Raw genomic sequence first — 20,005 nt, forward strand, 5'->3', positions numbered from 1 at the left:
ATCCCAGTAACCCAGCGTGTAATTAAGACTATCCAGTAATAACAGTGGTAATAACATCTGGTACTAATCTCCGCCTTGTCCATGTCACTCATACATCCATAACCGGCACAGGGAGCCTCCGGCTTGGACGGCAAGCCCGGAATGAGGGTGAGTGTCACAAGAGGAATTGTTGTCTTGTCTCTTCCCTCTACAGCTTTTCCACCCTCCCCACTTCCTATTTTCCACCCTCATTGTGCTGTGAAATGAAATTAGGCATGAAGACACACTCATATATTAACTCCCAGACCCTGTATAGTGTTCACATATGGGTGTCCTATGCTTCCATTTGCTCATGATTGGGAGTTATATTTGGAAACAGCACCAGTGATTCCATTGGTTCTCTTTGCAGGGCACTGACGGGCCTTCGGGTCCAGCTGGTCCGGCCGGCCCAAAGGGGGACAGAGTAAGACAATTATGGCACTTTTACGTTCCGTTGACCACGCAGTACAGTGATTTTTTTTTCTCTTTTATAAGGGGGAGCAGGGAGCACTGGGTGAGCCTGGACCAAGGGGGCCATACGGATTACCTGTGAGTTTTTGTTTCAGCTGCTATTTTACCATTAATAGGTGTGTTTTGCATTGATATAGTGTATTACAACAGTACCAGTCAAAAGTTTGGACACACCTTTGTGTTCAATACCATGAGAAACCTTTGACAAACCGGCCAAATGGAAAATATTTTTTCATAGCTAGGTGTGTTTTGTATGTGTGCAGCACTTGACAAACATTTGGACACACCTTAGCATTTAATAATAACAAAAAGTGTCTCTAAAAAAACCCCTCAAAACCTTAAACTGGACAAAGGGGGACATAGTGAGTTTGTATTTAAATACAATTTGACCATAAGGAGGTGTGCTTTGTATGATAATATATACAGTACTGGTCAAAAATGTAGACACGCCTTCTCAATCAATAACGTGAAAAGAGTCTTGAAACTTTGAACTGGTACTGCATACGTACAAAGAGGACAAAACAGATTATCTGTGAGTTTGTGTTGTTTTAGATAATGTTTGCAGTTTTGGTCAAAAGTTTAGACACACTGAAAATGTGTCTCAAAAGTTGTACTTTAGAGTAGTTGGTGTACCGTATACAGTACCGTATAGATTTATATCCACTGGAAATGAGTCAACACATAGCCGTAATTGTCTCAACAACGGCCATGTTTGATTTTATTGTTTTGTTTTTTTTTTTGCAGGGAGCAGCAGGAACGCCGGGCTTGGATGTAAGTGTCTTTATTTTGTGGCTATGGATAGACACAGGAAGGATATTAATTATTTTAATAAAAATATGGTTATATGTAGGAAGGAAGGATAGACTGCTGAGAGTGGTAGAAAGTTAGGTAGGAAGGTAAACTGTATATTTGTTGTTTTTCTATTTTGGCTAAATCCTGAATGCTAAAGACTAAACAAGGCTTTTGACTTGTAAGGACTCCAATTCCAAGCCTATGACTGAGGACTTGACTGGAATTGTCATGTCCTGACTTTAGATGTGATTTGGACTTGCATCTTTTTACTTTGGACTTGACTCGAGACTTGGGATTGAAGGGCTCGCACCATGAACTGTAAATGTCATTTTTGTGACTGCAACGTTGGCTTTAAACAAATCGTACGATGTAGAACATAATTACAAAACAATTACTATTGCCTGGGTGAACATCAGTTGAAAAGCATTACTGGAAAATGATATAATGATATAATTATAATAATAATAATAATAATAAAGTTATTTGTTGCTACAAAAATGGCAACAAAAAGGGGAAGTCAAAGACCATCTTAACACTTAAAAATGTAGTTTTCGTCCTCCAAGGAAATTGGAGTGTTCTACAACTTTTGACCGGTAGTGTATATAAGCAAAGTTTATAAATAATGTAAGGTATACTTTAAAGACTTGAAAATATGTTTTTTTTATCAGTAATAATCCCCAAGAAAAGCAAATTACATTTTCATTCCAAACTTCATTCCACACATTTTGCATCTTTATCTTTTTCTTTTATTGAGTTAATAAAGTTGCCCTCTTCCAGGGGTTGCCAGGTTTAAGAGGAGAGAAAGGCGACGTTGGGGAAAGAGGAGAAAAGGTAGATGTAGATGTGCTGCACTTATATACAGTACTACTGTATATATTGTACATACGATATATAATAACAACAATAGGGGACTGGTGTCAATGGACAGGAGGGCGATAGGACTATTGCTGTAACAATAATTAGAAATAGGATTTGTTCATGCTTCATGATCAAGCTCCTCACTAGTCCATCATCTTCAGCCAGCCATCATCATTTCCACCGAAGTCCATTGACAGCAGGCTCTTACAGTAGAATCCATCTTTGATTGTTTCCTTGCATCCTCCAACTTCCTTTGTTCACTTTCTATTAACTTGACACTAACTTTTCCTTTTGCAGTAACTACTTATAGAAGTGTGGACTCCCTGTTTAAACAAATGATAGATTGTTAGGCGGTTCACACTTGAATGAGCAAACTATAGTCTGAACGCCATGATTCACTTGAAGAGGTGGATTTAGGTCACAACGCCATTACCAATGTTACAATAACAGCAGAAACCATAAGGGAAGAAGTTTCATTCAATTGAATCAATGTACAGGTAATTGCCCTTGAGGGGATTATACTGTTTTATTAACAGTGAAAAGATCTAATTAAAATTTAATTTAAATCAAATATATAATTACTGAATTGAAAATCACATTACAATTTTAGTACAATTAATGTACATAGAGAATTTAATTGTAATTACAGTAAACATTTAATTAAAACGCATTAAAAATTTAATTCTAACACTGAAACCAAAAATTAAATAGAAAGTTAAGTTTTAAAAGCACATGAAAGGTAGTACACAAGTACACAAGCACGTATTATATAATAATAAATTATTGTTATTTCTTCTAAATTATTTAAATTATTTGTACAAATTACTGTTCACGCTGTACATTGTTCATATTTGATGTCATCTATTTATTCTCCACATTATTATTTATTATTTATTATTACACGAGAGCCAGGCAACGACATTTCATTGGCAATTTCACTGCTGCATTATTGTGCAATGACAATAAAGAAAGTCTATGTAATATGCACAGGGGCAAAAATCTGATGCAGCCAATGTAACCCCCCAAATATAATCACATCTTTCAGATTTAATAAAAATATGCATTGTCTTGCATTAATATATAGTTGATTTTCTTTATTTATATCTTTTACCAGCAAAACTGTAGCATGTTTAATCATCCGGTAATGTAACATAACTTTTTTTTCTTTGCAGTGTTGTGCTAATCTTTTCTTGTCATGTTCTAATGTCAGCCAGTTAATTTTTAGATTCAAAATAAAATGACAGTAAAAAATAAAAATAAAAGTTGCACACCACAGATGGCTCTTTGGCAGGACTTTGGACACCTCTGAGGCTTTCAAAGATTTATCACTTCCTGCTTTGCAAATCGCCAATTGTGAACACTTCTTGATTATTATGTCTCACATATGCATGTTCTGTCATGGATTAAATGTGTGATTTCTTTGTGGAGGTACCTCCCCTGCTACACTTTCTCCTCCTTTGTGCCCTTTAAAGCTTCCAACTGTAATATTTCCCTTACTTTATCTAACCCCTCCTCTCCTTGGTGGGCTTTAATCTCCCCTCTCCTCCTCCTAATAGCAATGCTTTAAGTCAGTGATGTTTAACGACATGGTTGTATCCGCAGGGGGAGAAGGGAAAGAAGGGCAAAAAAGGGCCTAAGGGCGAGAAAGGAGAACAGGGTGCCCCTGGATTAGATGCACCCTGCCCATTGGTATGTCCCAAGTCAGGGTGGTCTGCCCCCAGCAAGGAGAGGTCCACCTTGTAGCTACACCGATGCCACCTGAACCTAAAAAGCATTAACAGTAGATAGTGGCGTTGGCTCGCTTGCAAGGTGGCCCCTCCTTATAGTGCGTGAAGGGTGGTCCACCTCTCTCCCAGTAACACTCCTAGGTCATCTTTGCAAACAGGGTTTCCGGGGATTTAAGGGTGAAAAGGGGGAACCAGGGCAGCCAGGTCTGGACGGGCTGGATGCCCCATGCCAATTGGTACAGTATTCCTCTCTTTTCCTCTCGGCACTCACCCTTGCATGCACCCTTCCACCCAAACCACACACTGTTACCGTAAATGCTCTAATTATAGCCATGGCTTTAACTTACCAAAACCTCAAAATTAGGTAATTGGAAACAGGCAATAATTGAACCGAGGCTGTTGTTATACATAACAAGTTATATACTTAAACTTTAATTTGGGGTTCAGGAAAAAGTGGAAGAAGGAAAAAGGAAAGCGTAGTTCTCTATGACCACATCATTTTATTAACAAGTACACAGCAGCAACAGAACCAATGTTGTAGTAGTGGTAAGGAGCAACAGCCAGTATTAATAGCACGGTTGTAAACAAAAGTATACCAAGTGTAACATGCATAATTTTCAGCTGAGTAGCAAAATTTTAAAGCGCATGCAGAGATAGATAAAGCAGCTCATATTTCAAAATCAGCTACTGGATCATATGTGTGTCATTACAGTGTGTTGCACTGTAAATGCTTTACTTATTGTCGGGGCGTTCATTTACCTAAAGCGCAATTAGAAGCAGCCGTAGATGCAAAACTGTTTGAAAACTCACTTTTCTGTTTAGTTCAGTCATACAGTACAGATAAATAAATAGATTATATCAATTTCTCAATAGTTTCTCAAACTGGGGATTTCTGGCCCCTAGGGGGGATGGCAGAAAATAATTGAGAACCACTGCTGTGAAAGCTGCAAGGGGCAAACTGCTCCGCCAGCATTAACATCGCTGATGCGGTCATGGTAAACAATACGGCAAGTGTAACATACAGTATGTGACACCGAACAGTCAAGTGGTTCATTTAATAGAGGTGTTAATTGGGGAATTTACGGTATTATCATTCATATTATATATTATAGAAGTAGTATTGTTATCATGACCCATCAACATCCACTGCATGACACTAACCTCCTGACTGCAAGCAGCCTTTTTGCAACAATTGGTAAATATAGAACCCTCCCCCAAAAAAGTACACATGACCTTGTTCCTTTAACGCAATCCCCTTTCATACCCCATTAAAAAAAAATCCCAAATCCTCTTGTCTTCAAGCTGGTTACTCCTTTAATCTGACGCTAATGAACCTATACTGGATCCCTCCTTCCCACCACTATTAACTGTATTCTACTATTAACTCCCTGTCCTTGTACCAATTGGGCCAGACCATCACATCAAGAGGGGAACATTACATTATTTGCTGTTGCTGCCAAGATGTTTAACCAACATTTAATCATGTTAAATCACAGGTTGGTCATCACACCCGTGGGCCATATTTGGCTAAAAAAATTGTATCTTCTATTTAATTTACCAAACTGCAGGGAAATAAAGGTTGTCAGCAGTGAACCTCATTTACATTCATATTTTATATTTACACAAATATCATCACTCCCCATATTCAGGCACCATAAAATTGGACACATGCATGTTTGTTTTGATGTGAATTATGTGCATGAATTGCAGTATGTTTTTTTATGTCAAAGTAAAAACAAGCAGAATGTCTTCAACAAAACTACAAAGTATAATTTATAATTTATTTATAATTTATTTACAATGAATAATTAATTTATAATTAACCTTAAACATTTGTTTATCCCTTTCATTCTTCATTTATATGCATTTAGAATTGTTTCATGCATGTAAAACAATTACAAAACTGTAAAAAGATGTTTTGTATTAACATATTTGTCATCAATCATGATGACATCATAGACGGGTGATGCAACGTCCGGTTCCGGTTGCCATTTTGTTTGCTATCTGGTAGAATGCTAACAGGAACGACATTTTCTGATTAAAAAAAATATAATAATAATAGTAAAGAATACAGACTCACACAGTATATTAATAACACAATATGTGCGCCGTATTATACGTTAACCTGAAAATGGGTGCAAACCAAGGCAAATCTGTGGTGTAAATTTTGTTAACAAAAAAACATGCTAACTGGAATGGACGCTAACTGGTTCCATTGTATTTTGTAGCACTTGCTAAGGTAGCACACACGTTTGCATTAAAATGCTACTATATGACTCACCAGGCATATTAAAAACTTGTGTAATATTTGTGTAATATCTTGTGTTTTGTTTTAACATTGCCAGACTGGCTCCCATTTCCAGTATAATGCTAACTTTACCTTGCGGGAGCTATGTAGTGCAGCTTTAGCATGTTAGCCACATATTAGCTAACATTTGTGGAAGTTCTATTTTATTATACAAATAAATTCATTAGTAGTGCTGTGTTGTCTAGTTGTAGTTGCTAGTTCTTAGGGTTTGGCTTCATTAGCTACTAATAATTTAGCATTTCCAGTGCTGTTTCAGTCGTCATTGTGTGTTTGTTGTCTGCACAGGGCCCTGATGGATTACCAATGCCTGGATGCTGGCAGAAGGTAAGCCACGAAAACAGACCATTGAATGTTAAAATACCAAAAAAAGCTCCAATTAACGCTTTTAATCAGTTAACCGCCATATTGAGTCGCTACAAAAGCATATAACGGTTCTGTTGTTGTTGTGTTTTGTGTTGTGGAGAAAAATGGCCGTGCGGTCAAAGAGTGTTTTTAACATTCCGCTTTCCCGTGCACCCCAAAACAGTTTTAAAGCCTAAATCAGGATAGCCTGTCCTATTTGTGGTTTATGTAAATAATACATTTAGAGCATTTTTAGTATTGTTGTGTCACATGCATGTTATTTTGGACATGTGAGGCTACTTCATGTTGTTTTTGTTTTTTTTTTCTTGCAGTGATCACGCTAACCTGAAACGCATGGAGTTTGTAAATAATGCTTCTTTTATGGTATTTATAATGTTTTATTTTTCAATGGAAGAGGTCTATGCGTATAATGATGCAAAAACAACAAGAAAAACAACAACCCTCATGCTTCTACTCACATCGCCGTGTGTTTGGAGCTTTTTAAGGCTGCCTGGAGCACCACAAGAGGGCGCTAGCTGGGGCTGGATTTTTAGAAACAGGAAGTGGAAGGACTGACGCTCTGTGATTTTGTTAGTTTTCTGTGTGTCGTCACGCTTTTTCAAAGACACAAGCATGTTCCACAAATGTGTTGTGTGCGCACACTGTCATGGCTCCTACAGAGACAAACTAACAAAAAAAAAAGACATTTATTATAAATATAATTTTGGCTTTTCCTGAATCTTCCCAAGGGAGTCACGCCATGGCTGGTAGCCTGAAACGTCCCCCCCGCTCCCCCTAAAAATGAAAGATCGTTGCTTTATCACGCCTGCAAAAGGCGTTGGCTGGCCTCTCCGCGCCCGGCTGCACTGATAAAAGAATCCATGAGGGGTTTTCTTTTTTTTTTTTTAAGCTGGGACGGTGCCCCCCCTCTGAGCCAGGGGGACAGTCTCCATAGAGACGAGGCAGAAGGATCTACTGAGAACGTGGATGATAGGATGCAATTATGTTTATTTGCCAAAGAGCGACATATCGTTTCTTTGTGTTTGTTTGTCATGTGATTTTTCTCACACCTGATGGTCACCATATAGCTTCTTCGGCATGATGTTTGTTTGTTTTTTAACATCCAGGGTCGAAAGTCAACCTGCAACAAACCACATGCACTTGCACATCAAATTTAAGCTCTTGATGCGTGTGTTCCAGCCCTGCATTCAATTTGTCACTTGATAGTTATCATATCACTATGGTTTTTATGGGGGAGGGATTTAGATTCCAGGGTCAAAAATCAACTTGACTGGCATGTCAAATAAAAGCTCTTAGCGGATGTTTTCCAGCGCTGTCATGACACCAAACGATAATGGAGAAAACACATGAAATATCAAGTGACAGGACATTTTTTTTTAGTTGTTTTGCGCTTATTTGTTTATATTTTGTGTCTGATAGCCATTTGGTGCCTGAAGCTTTTATTCATTCCTTTACCAGAAAACTTTATATATCACATTTTCATCATTTATCTTTGTTTGTTTATTACAGTTTTCAGCTGTTTTAATGTCAGTTGACTGCTTGTGTACAAGGGAAGCAATGATTATATGACAGTGGTTCTCAAACGTTTTACACCAAGTAGCGCCTAAAACATTTTTTTTTACCACCGTTTGTGCTACCTCCGCTTGCCATCGTGGTTCAGCTTTCAAAAAAGTGGCTTGTACTTTCAGATTTTGGCTCGTGGTGATTTTCAACTTCCGCAAAAATATCGGGTTATTGTGTAATTGTACAATTATTTGATGCATATTGTATGTATATATTATCCAATATCATTTAATTTCTGGTGTTCTTGGGTACCGTCAGCTGGAGCGTCATGTACCACCAGTGGTACCCATGCCGTAGTTTGAGAACCAGTGTTATATGTAGCATATTAACAGTACAGTGGCTCGTCAACAAACACATTTTAGTGCAGTATTATTGTTTTTAAGTCGCTGCTATGCAATGTCTCTTCACAAATCTGCACAGCGGTCTCACCAGTTGTTTTTCAAATAATTTCTTTGCATATAAGTGTTGTATTTTATATGACATAATTTATTTTTCTATGATTTATTGGGTTGTAAGCGGCATTCCTCTACGTCGTGTTGCCATTTGTGTAGAAAAAAAATTGATGCTTTAAGGAGTAGTGGCTTATTTCCGTGGACCATTGCAGCGTTGGAGTGTCGCCATGACAACACTTTTTTCTTGAGGGCGGCCTGAATGTTGTCGTTGGGTCAGTCAGTGCCATGTTTGTTTGTTTCCCTGGTTTGCATTGAATGTAGTTTGATATATATATAGATATAAATATGTGTATGTATTGTGGATGACTTCATGTACTGTTGACATAAGAAGTGCAATTTTTATTCACCATTTTGTGTGTTTGTGTGTAGCATCCAGCTGGAAGGTCACATTTTTGTGTGATTTCTGTGGCTCTGTTTCTTCAGTCGTGCTACCCCAAGTTTGAATATACCACTTTTAAAAGGCAAATCAAATACTCCTTTCCATTAATGACTTTTAGTGTCTTTTATTGTCTTGGTCCTCACAAGGTGCTGTATCGTTAGCATGTGCAGCTATTTTTTTGGTAGATTTCAATTCCCTGTTTTGTTTTGTTTTGGGGGTGCTAAAATCTGGACAGTTACATCATGATGGGAAAAAAATCCCTAAAAAAAAAAAAAGGAATGTAAGACGACATGTGTGTATTTGTCCCCTCCCAAAAAAACACTTCAATTTGCTGAGAATTTGTCGCATGAGTTAAAATCTTTTTGTATTATTTTTGATTGTGGTTGAGTTTCTGTTCATGCATTTGTATTGTTTTTTTTTTTACCCACTTGATTGGCATTTTCTTCATTTCAAACTCTGTACATTTATATGACTGTACTGTCAGAGCCAAATAAACGGTCTTTCAAATACATCACTGGTACCAAACTCACAACATGACCAAAAATGTCCTTATATGGTGGGGGGGCGGGGTGCTTTGTGATTGAAAATGTTACTTTTCTTGATTTCATCCATTTAATTAATGTCTTTAAATGGATAAAAATAACACTTCAATTAGATACCATTTAGTCTTACAGCAATATTGTATAGAAAATGGCAAAATGAACTGAAATATTAAAAAGTATATAACATTTGAACTGCACATATGACGTGGTAACATTGGTAACATTGCATTTTTTACATGAAATTACAACTTTATTCTAGAAATATTAATTTTTTTTCATTGTGGCCCTAATTCGATGTCGCAATTCCCTGAATTTCCCAAAACATCCCAACAATATCCACATCTACCCACATTTTTAATAACTTTTCATTCATTCATTTTCTACCGCTTATCTTCACGAGGGTTGCGGGGGGTGCTGGAGCCTATCCCAGCTGTCTTTAGTCGAGAGGCGGGGTACACCCCAGACTGGTGGCCAGCCAATCACAGGGCACATATTAACAAATTCCTACCTATGGACAATTTGGAGTCACCAATTAATACATAGAGCATTCATTCATTCATTCATTCATTTTCTACCTCTTTTCCTCACGAGGGTCGCGGGGGTGCTGGAGCCTATCCCAGCTGTCTTTAGTCGAGAGGCGGCTTACACCCTGGACTGGTGGCCAGCCAATCACAGGGCACATATTAACAAATTCCTACCTATGGACAATTTGGAGCCACCAATAATACATAGAGCACTGTTTCTTTAAAATGACCAGGCTTGCGAAAATGCTCATTACCACTAGATGGCAGCAGAGGAAGTTCCAGAGAAAGAGAGGTGTGGTGAGCGTCCTCAAGCGTCCGCTGCATACGCGTCGCTCATAAATCGGCCGCTTGGATCGTCAGAGGACACGGGGAGCCAAAATAGTGTCGGACAACCTCCGGGACACCTCCACAATGTGTGCTGAGAAGTTGGACAAAAAGCAAACTATTGACTTGAGGAAGAAGCACATTGGGTAAGACACTTTTGAAATGTTTATTAACTTTGAAAAGGTTTTTTTTGCTGTCCAAATAACCTGTCCAACCACATTGCATGCATGTGTATGTGTGTGTGTGTGTGTGTGTGTATCCATGTGCATTAATGCAGGCCTTCGTGCAAGATCTTCTTCAGTGATGACCCCATTAAGATAGTACGAGCCAGGGGTCAGTACATGTATGACGAGACGGGGCAACGCTACCTGGACTGTATCAACAATGTGGCTCATGGTGAACACATCAAACACACACATACACACACACACTTAATATGATATAGGAATGTGTTGACGAATACAGTTTGCCTTGCCTGCAAGTGCAATGCAAAATGGAATGTGTGACGGCATTGAATGCAACATATGGAAAACCGCTGGTTTGAAATTTAGTTTTAGTTATTTACTTTTTAATATTTAGTTTTACATCAAACATGTGCATAAGTGATGTTACTTATTTTGTGGTTAAATTGGCTTTTTAGGCAAAAAAAATAATTTTTGATGTTTTCTATCAAAAAGCAGCATAAAAAGATTAATTGTGTTTTTAAAATGGGTTTATCTTACAATTAAATTCTAGTTCATCAAGGTCATCAGGCATATTTTTGTATTTCCCATCCGTCTTAAATGCAGCATTGCAAAAGCAAGCTTTTAATTAGTCTAATTATAATGCTTTAATAGCACAACACAATGCCACAGACCGGTTTAAATAATCCTTTGGTACTTTGTGTGTGATTTTATGCACATACAAAAATATTTAAAGCAAAGAACAAGAAATGTCTGGTTTATTTTTTGGATATTTTCCATCTAGTGTTACTTATGTTTCATGTTTTTATGCATCATAAAAGCTACTGTCCTTATTTCATATGTTTACATCTCGTAAGATCGACGTTGTCTTATTTCTCAGCAGCACGCCTCCCAAGCTCACTTTTAACATGATCCTGTTTTGGGTTCCCCCACTAGTGGGTCACTGCCACCCAGACGTGGTAAAAGCGGGTGCGCAGCAGATGGAGCTGCTCAACACAAACTCACGCTTCTTGCACGACAACCTGGTGCTCTACGCCCAAAAACTGCAGGCCACGCTGCCAGAGGAGCTGTCTGTCTTCTACTTTGTCAACTCTGGGTAAGGCGCGGTACGCACATTAGCACATGATATGCAGCACGCTTTTGTTGTTGTTGTTGTTCACCTCACTTGCACCTTCAAGAGATGCTGCATTCCAGGACTCTTTGGAAATGGGCATATTTCCAAGATGTCACTCAGAAAAGTCAATCAAATTCAGCCAATCAGGCACTGATACGCTGATGTGAAAAAGTGTTTGCACACTTACTGATTTCTCACCTTTTTGCATGTTTGTCACATTTAAATGTTTCAGATCATCAAAGAAATGTAAATATTAGTCAATGACAACACAAGTGAACACAAAAAGCTGAAAAAAAGTGATAATAACTGGTTTGGGCCCCCCTTACCAGTAACAACTGCAATCAAGTTTGTGATAACTTGCAATGAGTCTCTTACAGCACTGTGGAGGAATTTTGTCCCGCTCATCTTTGCAGAATTGTTGTCATTCAGCCACATTGGAGGGTTTTTGAACACAAAGCACCTTTTTAAGATCATACCACAGCATCTCAGTAGGATTCAGTTCAGGATTTTGACAAGGCCACTACAAAGTCTTCATTTGGTTTTTCTTCAGCGGTGGATTAACTGCTGTGTTTAGGATCATCGTCCTGCTGCAGAACCCAAGTTGGTTTCAGCTTGAGGTCACCAACAGATGGGCAGACATTCTCCTTTAGGATTTTTAGGTAGACAGCAGAATTCATGGTTCCATTTATAAGAGCAAGTCTTCCAGGTCCTGAAGCAACAAAACAGCCCAAGACCATCACACTACCACCACCATATTTTACTGTTGGTATGATGCTCTTTTTCTGAAATGCAGCTTCACTTTTACACCAGATGTAATGGGACACACATCTTCCAAGAAGTTCAACTTTTGTCTCATCAGACCATCAGTGTTTTCCTAAAGATCTTGGGAATCATCAAGATGTTTTCTGGCAAAATTTAAATGAGCTTTAATGCTATTTGTGTATATCTTTCTTATGGTGGAGTTATGAATTTACTATAGGCAGGTGAGGCCTGCAGGATGTTATTGTGGGGTCTTTTGTGACCTCTTGTTTCATTTTGGTTCATTAATGCTCTACATTTTCACCATTTGTGGATAATGAATGTTTAGTCGTAGACGACCACAATGTATTCCACTGGACAATTCAATAATAATACCAAATGATGTTCTGTAAGAAAACAAAGCTTATGCTAAACACTAACTTGACCCAGCTTCTTAGAATGAATCCCTTACTTTAAAATGAATTATTTCATATTTCTCCTCCCCAAAGCAGAAAAGCTGACAATAAAAGATAAAGATGGCATGGCAGGTTTATTACTTATCTGAAAAGATGTATAGCATGCATGTAAGCTCTAATAAAAGTCATTGTGGTGACCATGAACTGAGATAAAGCAGCGTCAATAAGTAACCACTGCAAGCTGACAAACATGATGATTACCTGAGGTTATACTAAGTTTTGTTACATCATGAATTAAGTGCATGACACCTCCCACCACCAGGGGCAGCATCATTCCGACTTGTCAATAGGAGTGAAAGATGAGTTTGTTTTTACGGCAGGCTGCCACTGTGTGTTTAATGGTGACTAAGTAACTCCACTGACCTTTGCCCTCCTTTCATCTGTAGATCCGAAGCCAACGACCTGGCGCTACGCCTCGCCCGACAGTATGCGGCAAGCCAAGATATCATCACCCTGGACAAGTGAGCGCCCTTTGGTGGACAAATTTGAGCGGAGCTTTTTTTATTTTTTTCATTTAACACCCCGAACCCCTCCACCACCACCCACAGCGCCTATCACGGTCATGTGACATCGCTCATCGAAATCAGCCCCTATAAGTTACACCATCTGTCAGACGCACCGCCCAGTCCGTTTGTGCACGTGGTGAGTGAAACACCATGACTCAGCTGGATCCGGAATATGGATACCTGTGGCTGCATAGGACAACAGCAGATGCATTGTGGGAAATGTAAAATACAAGTTAGATACTAGTTGATGAGTACATTTTCTTTACTGCTACTTCTTAAATGATTATGCAAAAACAATGTGTTGGATTACTGCCACCTTCAGGACAACACAGTTTTCCAACTCTTCGGCGCAAGTCTGGATACAGGTTAATATGCTGGGTTTTTTTTTTTGTTTGTTTTTCTTCCTTAGGCCTCGAGCCCGGATGTGTACCGAGGCAAATACAGAAGAGACCACCCGGATCCTGCAACAGCCTATGCGGATGAAGTCAGAAATATCATAGAGCAAGTGCAAAAAAATGGAGGCAAGGTACCGTTGTTGATCTTCCCATCAAAAAATGAGCCACCAGTGTTCACAGCCTGCATCACAACCACTCGATACTGTGACACATATTTTTCGTACAAGCCCAAACCAGCAGACACGCGACAGTTTTGCAAAGGGAGTTTTGCATGAATCCAAATGATGCACACTCTTCATTGACGTTCTTCCGCAGATAGCCGCCTTTATTGCTGAGTCATTGCAGAGCTGTGGTGGACAAGTCATCCCCCCTGCAGGCTACTTCCAGCAAGTGGCCCAGTACGTTACGAAAGACACGTTCACCTTCAGACCGTCTCTTTGTTTGCTGATTCTCTCTTCTCTGCAGGCATGTCCGTGGAGCAGGAGGTCTTTTCATTGCAGATGAAGTCCAAGTGGGTTTTGGTCGCGTGGGCACCCACTTTTGGGGCTTCCAGCTTCAGGGTGACGACTTTGTGCCCGACATCGTTACCATGGGGAAACCCATAGGGAACGGGCACCCCATGTCATGTGTGGTCACGAGCAGGAAGGTGGCCCAGACCTTCATGGCGTCAGGAATGGAGTACTTCAACACAGTACGAGTTTTCTATTCTTCTTACTATTATTGATGAGAATATTAGGAAATAAATAGCGTGTCAACAATACATAGGATCAAATAACTCAATTTAATCAAAGTTATTACATTATCTTAGTTAGTTGCTTTTAATGTTGTTAAACTATTTGTAATAATAGGATAAAGTATTTATATATATATTATATATTATATTAGTACCTATATTAGCGTGTTTTTAGGTAACATCCAAAATTACAAAAATTTGCCTCACTTTGTGTGCATTATTCAGTTAGCATACAATACAGCCTGCATCTTATGGTGTTCTTAATGTTTTGTTTTTTTTTATCATAGGGTCTAAAATGGCAACCGTCTATGTCGCTCGTGTGTGATGTCATCAGTGGTTGACTCTAACATAAAACACATTTTGTAGTTTTACAATTATACTTAACATCCATTGTAAATGCTAAATGAACATTTAAGGTTACTTTACGTTCCCAAAGACACAATGTGGCAGTGAGATCAACATCTGCCTCGTGTTTCTCACCTTCTTTATCAAAATGCTGGCTCCATTTTGGGTTATTGAGGCGAGAAACACAATTGAATTCAAAGATATAACTCATGGCAAAACAAGAAGGTGGTGTCTGTGTTGATCTCACATTGTGTCTTTGGGCACAGGCACGTCAGGAATAATGTCTTAAATATTCTGTTATCTCTTTCATTCATTCTTTCTGGAATTAATGAATTATTTATCACCGGTAGAATTGATTTGGTTAGAGTCAGACCTTCTGAAATTAATTCATGACACTAACCAAGGTTCCACTGTATTATGTTATTACAATATTTATATATTTTATGATTGAAATATATATATATATATATAGTATTAGTAGTTGTGACTATTTTGTTAAGACTTTTGTGGTATTAGTGTATGCAATATTCAATATTGAGTAATGAATTTTATATTTAAGAAGTAATGACAATTTTGTCATCAATTGATTTCCGTTTCTCAGTTTGGAGGCAACCCGGTGTCGTGTGCCATCGGTCTGGCCGTCCTGGACGTGATCGTCAAGGAGGATCTGCAGACAAAAGCCTTGCAAGTGGGCGAGTACCTGACCTCTCAGCTGGAGGCTCAGAAAGAGAAGCACCCTCTCATAGGTGATGTCAGGTAAAGAGCATCACCTTCATCAACCACGCTGGGGAGGAGGGCGGTATTAAACGTAGGACCGCCATGCAGGGGTTGCGGCCTGTTTGTGGGGGTGGAGCTCGTGAAGGACCACTTGAAGCTGACCCCAGCCACAGCAGAGGCCCAAGAGGTCATATATCGCTTGAAGGAGAAGCAAGTGCTCCTCAGTGCAGACGGACCTCATCGCAATGTCCTCAAATTTAAGCCGCCCATGTGCTTCAGCACGGAGGACGTAGACTTTGTGGTGGACAAAATTGACGGCATTCTGACAGGTGCAACAGGAAGTCATCACTGTCATCAAGCATCAATGGGGGTTTGCTATACAATGTACTTTTTCTTTATTCACAGATATAGAAGTGGCAACAGGAATGAAGACGTCCGGCATACTGAATGACGGTAAAAAGGTAACATATTTCCTCAAGCAGTTTTGGAAAAAAATTGCAAATATTTTCTTTTCCTTTATGAAATACTTTGGGATGGTGCTACGATATCCACAATAGTACTATTTATTTGTCAAACTAAAATTATATTAATATAATGAAAATGTAATTTCCAATGTAAATTTAACTGACAAAAAAAACACTGGTATGAATAATAAATATAAATAAGGCCTGTGTCTGATTATATTTATCATTATTTTATTGGAAATCAATTAGCATTAATTTTGCACCAAAATCTGAATGAAAAAATAAACTGTATTGGTACAAATACATATTTAATTCTAAATAAAGTATGATTTAAGAAAATATTAAAATATTGTTAATTATGAAAAAAACACCTTGGCAGAAATAAACACCTTACCCCAAATAAACAATATAACATTTTTATGTTATTTATGGTACACATTTTATTGTAAATTAAGTATCATGATTTGTGTACCAACATATTAATAACAAATAAAACTGCATTGGTACAACTAAAAGCCTTACCCCAAATAAACACCTTATATTTATTATAATACATATTTTATTGGCAATGGACTATCGTGATTTGTGAACCATTAAAAATTAAAAAGTAAATGAATTGATACAAATGAACATCGTATCCCAAATAAAGACATTTCAAAATCAATAAAAAGAACATGATTTTAGCAGCATATTATTTGTGGAACAAAATATTAACATTTCAATTCAAATGTGATGGGACAAATAAGCAATTGAGCATTGAGCAAATCCACTGCTCGTTAAATGAGGAAATATGGTTTGGTGACTGTAAGAATATTTTTTTTGTCTTCAGGTTCCACCGATAATTCATCATCAGGGCGAGCTGACGCACACTTCATGAGACCACAATCCTTCATTTTAATAGATATTAATAATAATAATAAGCTACACAATTAAGAGAACAGGCAAGGCTTGCACAGGTTTAATACCTTGGCTTTTTTGGTTGTTGTTGCTCTAACTAATATTGCAAGTGTCATGATGAGGGAAGTCAAGAGGAGAACTTGAAACATTTTGAATATCCATCCATCTGTCTTCTACAGACCGCTTGTCCTTATTAGGGTCACAGGTAAGCTGGAGCCTATCCCAGCTGTCTTTGGGAGGCAAGGTACACGCTGAATTGGCTGCCATATAATAGCATTTTAACAATGAACTTATTTTACAGCATTTAATTTCTGTGAGTGCTGCTAATAATATAAATCTGGTATGGTTTTAATGATTTACAAGTGCTTGTGCAATATGTGGCTTTTATGTGTAATTGGTGAATAATTTACATTCATTCATATTTATAAAGGCTGCTTTTTGCCACTTTTGTTCTCCTTGAAGTGATTGAAAGATTGTATTTAAATGCAGCGTGTGTGCAAAAATATCTTATTGACATTTGATGGCTCCCCTTTGTGGACAGTATCCGGTACTGCAGGAACACAAACATTTTTATATTACAAACTGCAAGACTACTATGAGGGCTGCATAGTACAGAAAAATGGAGGAGTGCAGTTGTGTTACATCAGTCACTTATGCATCGGGGGCCACTTTATTCCTTGAAATGTATTTTTGTGTTATTGAATGAAGTCATCATAAAACACACATTCTACTAACAAGATAAGAACGTTGTTAATTTTCGCATTATAATGCACAGAAAAGGGAAATGTGTGTTTGTGATTCAAATAAAAATTGTGAATGACGGGCAACAAAAAAAAAATGCAGTTCCCATTTAATTTAAAAATGCGCTTCATGCTGGAAAACCCTCCAATGTGGCTGAATTACAACAATTCTGCAAAAATTCCTGCACAGCGCTGTAAAAGACATTGCAAATTATCGCATATGCTTGATTGCAGCTTGTCTGATGCTAAGGATTGCCCAACCAGTTATTAGGTTTAGGTTTCACACAGGGCCATGATTTTTTTTTCTCCCATATAATAAAAAGCTTAATTTTGAAATTGCATTTTGTTCAGTTGTGTTGTCACGAATATTGATTTTTTTTTTGAAGATCTGAAATATTGAAGTGTGACAAACATAAGTCAGAAACCAGGAAGGGGGCAAAGTTTTTCACAAATTTTAAATTAGGTTTTCTTGATGGTTATTTAAATAAGGTGTTCTGCAGTTATGAATCCAGCAGAGGGCGCTGTCTTACAAGTCAATTTACTCTTATTTTCAAATTTAGAAGATGCTGAGCAAAGTGTTATCATAAATCTCATTCGTCATTATTTTATTTCCATAATACTAACAATTAACAGGCTGAAAATGGCCCATGCTATATTTTAAACACCCCTGGTGTAGTTCCTCAAGGACAAAACACTGCGAGATGTTCTGAAAACAAAGATTTATTTTTAGGATTGTGTACAAAAATGCAACTGGCGATAGAATTCCTTTTTTGTTTTTTTTTTTTAGAAAACAAACCTACTTCCCACTTTATGATTGGCACATCTCCAATGCTAGTTGTTTGTGTTTGGAGTCCAAACACCAAAATTTTATCAGCAAGATCAGTCCATGCTGAATGAATCCAGGAGAGAGGGTTGTATTTATCCCATAAGATAACCGCTACAGAGGGGGGGGGGACATGAGAAAAAGTAAGTCAAATTCAAAAGGAATGCTGCTGAATTTGAAATATGTACTTACGGTAGCTTCATACGCATGAACACACGGGCCATAAAGAAGCTGAGGAGCACACTGACGAAACCGATGAAGAGTAACAGGAAGCGGTTAAGTTTGGGGATATTGGGTGCGTTGGAGCGATCCAGGATGATGAAGCCCAGGCCGCCCATTGTGAAAAGGAAGCTGGACGCCAGTCCTTCCATAATGTATTGCCCGTTCACCCTACAAAAAACACATTATGATGATGATATGAGCGTTTATGTGGCTAATTAAGTGTACGGTCTATATTACAAACCGCAAGACTTAAAAACGTTGCTACCTGTACGCAAGGAAGGCTACAGGTCTTTGGTGTCCATGCTCATCAGTCATTGAGCCCACACTTGGAGGCTCCACAATGACGTCATAGATTATGCCTGTGAGGAAGACGCCATTTTAAATTATTTTAAACACAAATATTCAAGCAAGACTTCGAACACAATCTTATTTAATTTAACACAGTGTAAAAGTTGAATTAGTTAACTCGGTGTCATATGCCACCTTGGTTCCAACGTTCGCTCTCTTTATATTTTATGCTTGACGTTAACAATTTGCCGACGTAGATAAGACTGGTTTCTACACATAATGCAACGTTTACAAGCCTGTTAGCATGCTAGCTTACTACAGCCCGTTAGCAAGCGAGCCTTACCTCCAGTGATGAGGAAGTAGGAAACAATAACAACCGCATACACTGTCATGGCTGACGGCATATGCAGCCAGGAAGGCTTCTTTAGTTTTACATTGGGACATTCCAGCACAGTAAAAGGTATGCTATACAAGGTCTCCATGATAACGTCCTATTCTTGCAGCTCCGGCTTCCTCCTCTTCTTCGTTGGTGTGCACTTCGGCGACGTGTCCCGGTGTTGTGCCGAGTTTTGCATGCCTGCCGGATTTTGCATCCACCTCGCGGGAGCGCGCACGCTCAGTTAAAACCGAAAATATGTGACGCTGCGGGGTTTTTTCGCCACAGGACTTCACGATAATGAAGATATTATACTTTGTGTCTCCTTTATCAGTTACTATGAGATACCTAAAGCACACAGTATATGAAAACTTCGATTTATTGGCTTGGTATTTGTTTGGTATGTCAAGCATTTGACGCATGCGTATCCAGGAATACGGTGAGTGGAGCGGGTTAGACATTTACAATGTAATTGTGGCGCTTTGTAACACATTTCTTCCGCCAATAATATATTTCTGCATAACTAATGACAAATATGAAATGTGCAAGTATTTACCTATTCATTTTGTGGCCAGGAGCTGACGTAATTTCTATGAGGCAGTCGATCTCACCCGTTTGACATACTTTGGACTGTAAAATGACAAATAAAAGTGTTGAACTTGGGGGCT

At 38.4% G+C, this 20,005-nt stretch overlaps 3 protein-coding genes across 3 annotated transcripts in view; 2 read left to right on the top strand and 1 right to left on the bottom strand.

Moving 5' to 3' along the window:
* The window catches only part of col25a1 (collagen type XXV alpha 1 chain), a 100,292-nt gene extending 90,849 nt beyond the window's left edge, over positions 1-9,443 (top strand). Inside the window, exons 31-37 of the mRNA XM_058067133.2 lie at positions 389-442; positions 514-567; positions 1,234-1,260; positions 2,059-2,112; positions 4,025-4,102; positions 6,460-6,498; positions 6,849-9,443. Of these exons, the coding sequence (XP_057923116.2) occupies positions 389-442; positions 514-567; positions 1,234-1,260; positions 2,059-2,112; positions 4,025-4,102; positions 6,460-6,498; positions 6,849-6,851 (309 nt within the window). The 3' untranslated portion in view covers positions 6,852-9,443. The remainder of the gene's footprint in view (positions 1-388; positions 443-513; positions 568-1,233; positions 1,261-2,058; positions 2,113-4,024; positions 4,103-6,459; positions 6,499-6,848) is intronic.
* Positions 9,444-10,300: 857 nt separating this feature from the next.
* etnppl (ethanolamine-phosphate phospho-lyase) lies at positions 10,301-17,958 on the top strand. Its single transcript, XM_058067131.2, has 12 exons — positions 10,301-10,467; positions 10,599-10,717; positions 11,440-11,599; positions 13,218-13,292; positions 13,380-13,473; positions 13,747-13,863; positions 14,048-14,130; positions 14,198-14,423; positions 15,412-15,566; positions 15,636-15,856; positions 15,933-15,988; positions 16,821-17,958. The coding sequence occupies exons 1-12, from the start codon at positions 10,409-10,411 to the stop codon at positions 16,866-16,868; spliced, it is 1,413 nt and encodes a 470-aa protein (XP_057923114.2). The 5' UTR covers positions 10,301-10,408; the 3' UTR covers positions 16,869-17,958.
* Positions 17,959-18,330: 372 nt separating this feature from the next.
* On the bottom strand, positions 18,331-19,512 carry ostc (oligosaccharyltransferase complex subunit). Its single transcript, XM_058067598.2, has 4 exons — positions 19,305-19,512; positions 18,939-19,032; positions 18,644-18,841; positions 18,331-18,565 (listed from the first exon to the last, which is right to left on the bottom strand). Exons 1-4 carry the CDS (start codon positions 19,441-19,443, stop codon positions 18,547-18,549), a joined length of 450 nt encoding a protein of 149 aa, XP_057923581.1. The 5' UTR covers positions 19,444-19,512; the 3' UTR covers positions 18,331-18,546.
* Positions 19,513-20,005: the final 493 nt, after the last annotated feature.

This window comes from Doryrhamphus excisus, linkage group LG2 (genome assembly GCF_037039965.1).
Source record: "Doryrhamphus excisus strain RoL-2023G ecotype Guam linkage group LG2, RoL_Dexc_Guam_v1.1, whole genome shotgun sequence".
Classification (NCBI taxonomy): Eukaryota; Metazoa; Chordata; class Actinopteri; order Syngnathiformes; family Syngnathidae; genus Doryrhamphus; species Doryrhamphus excisus.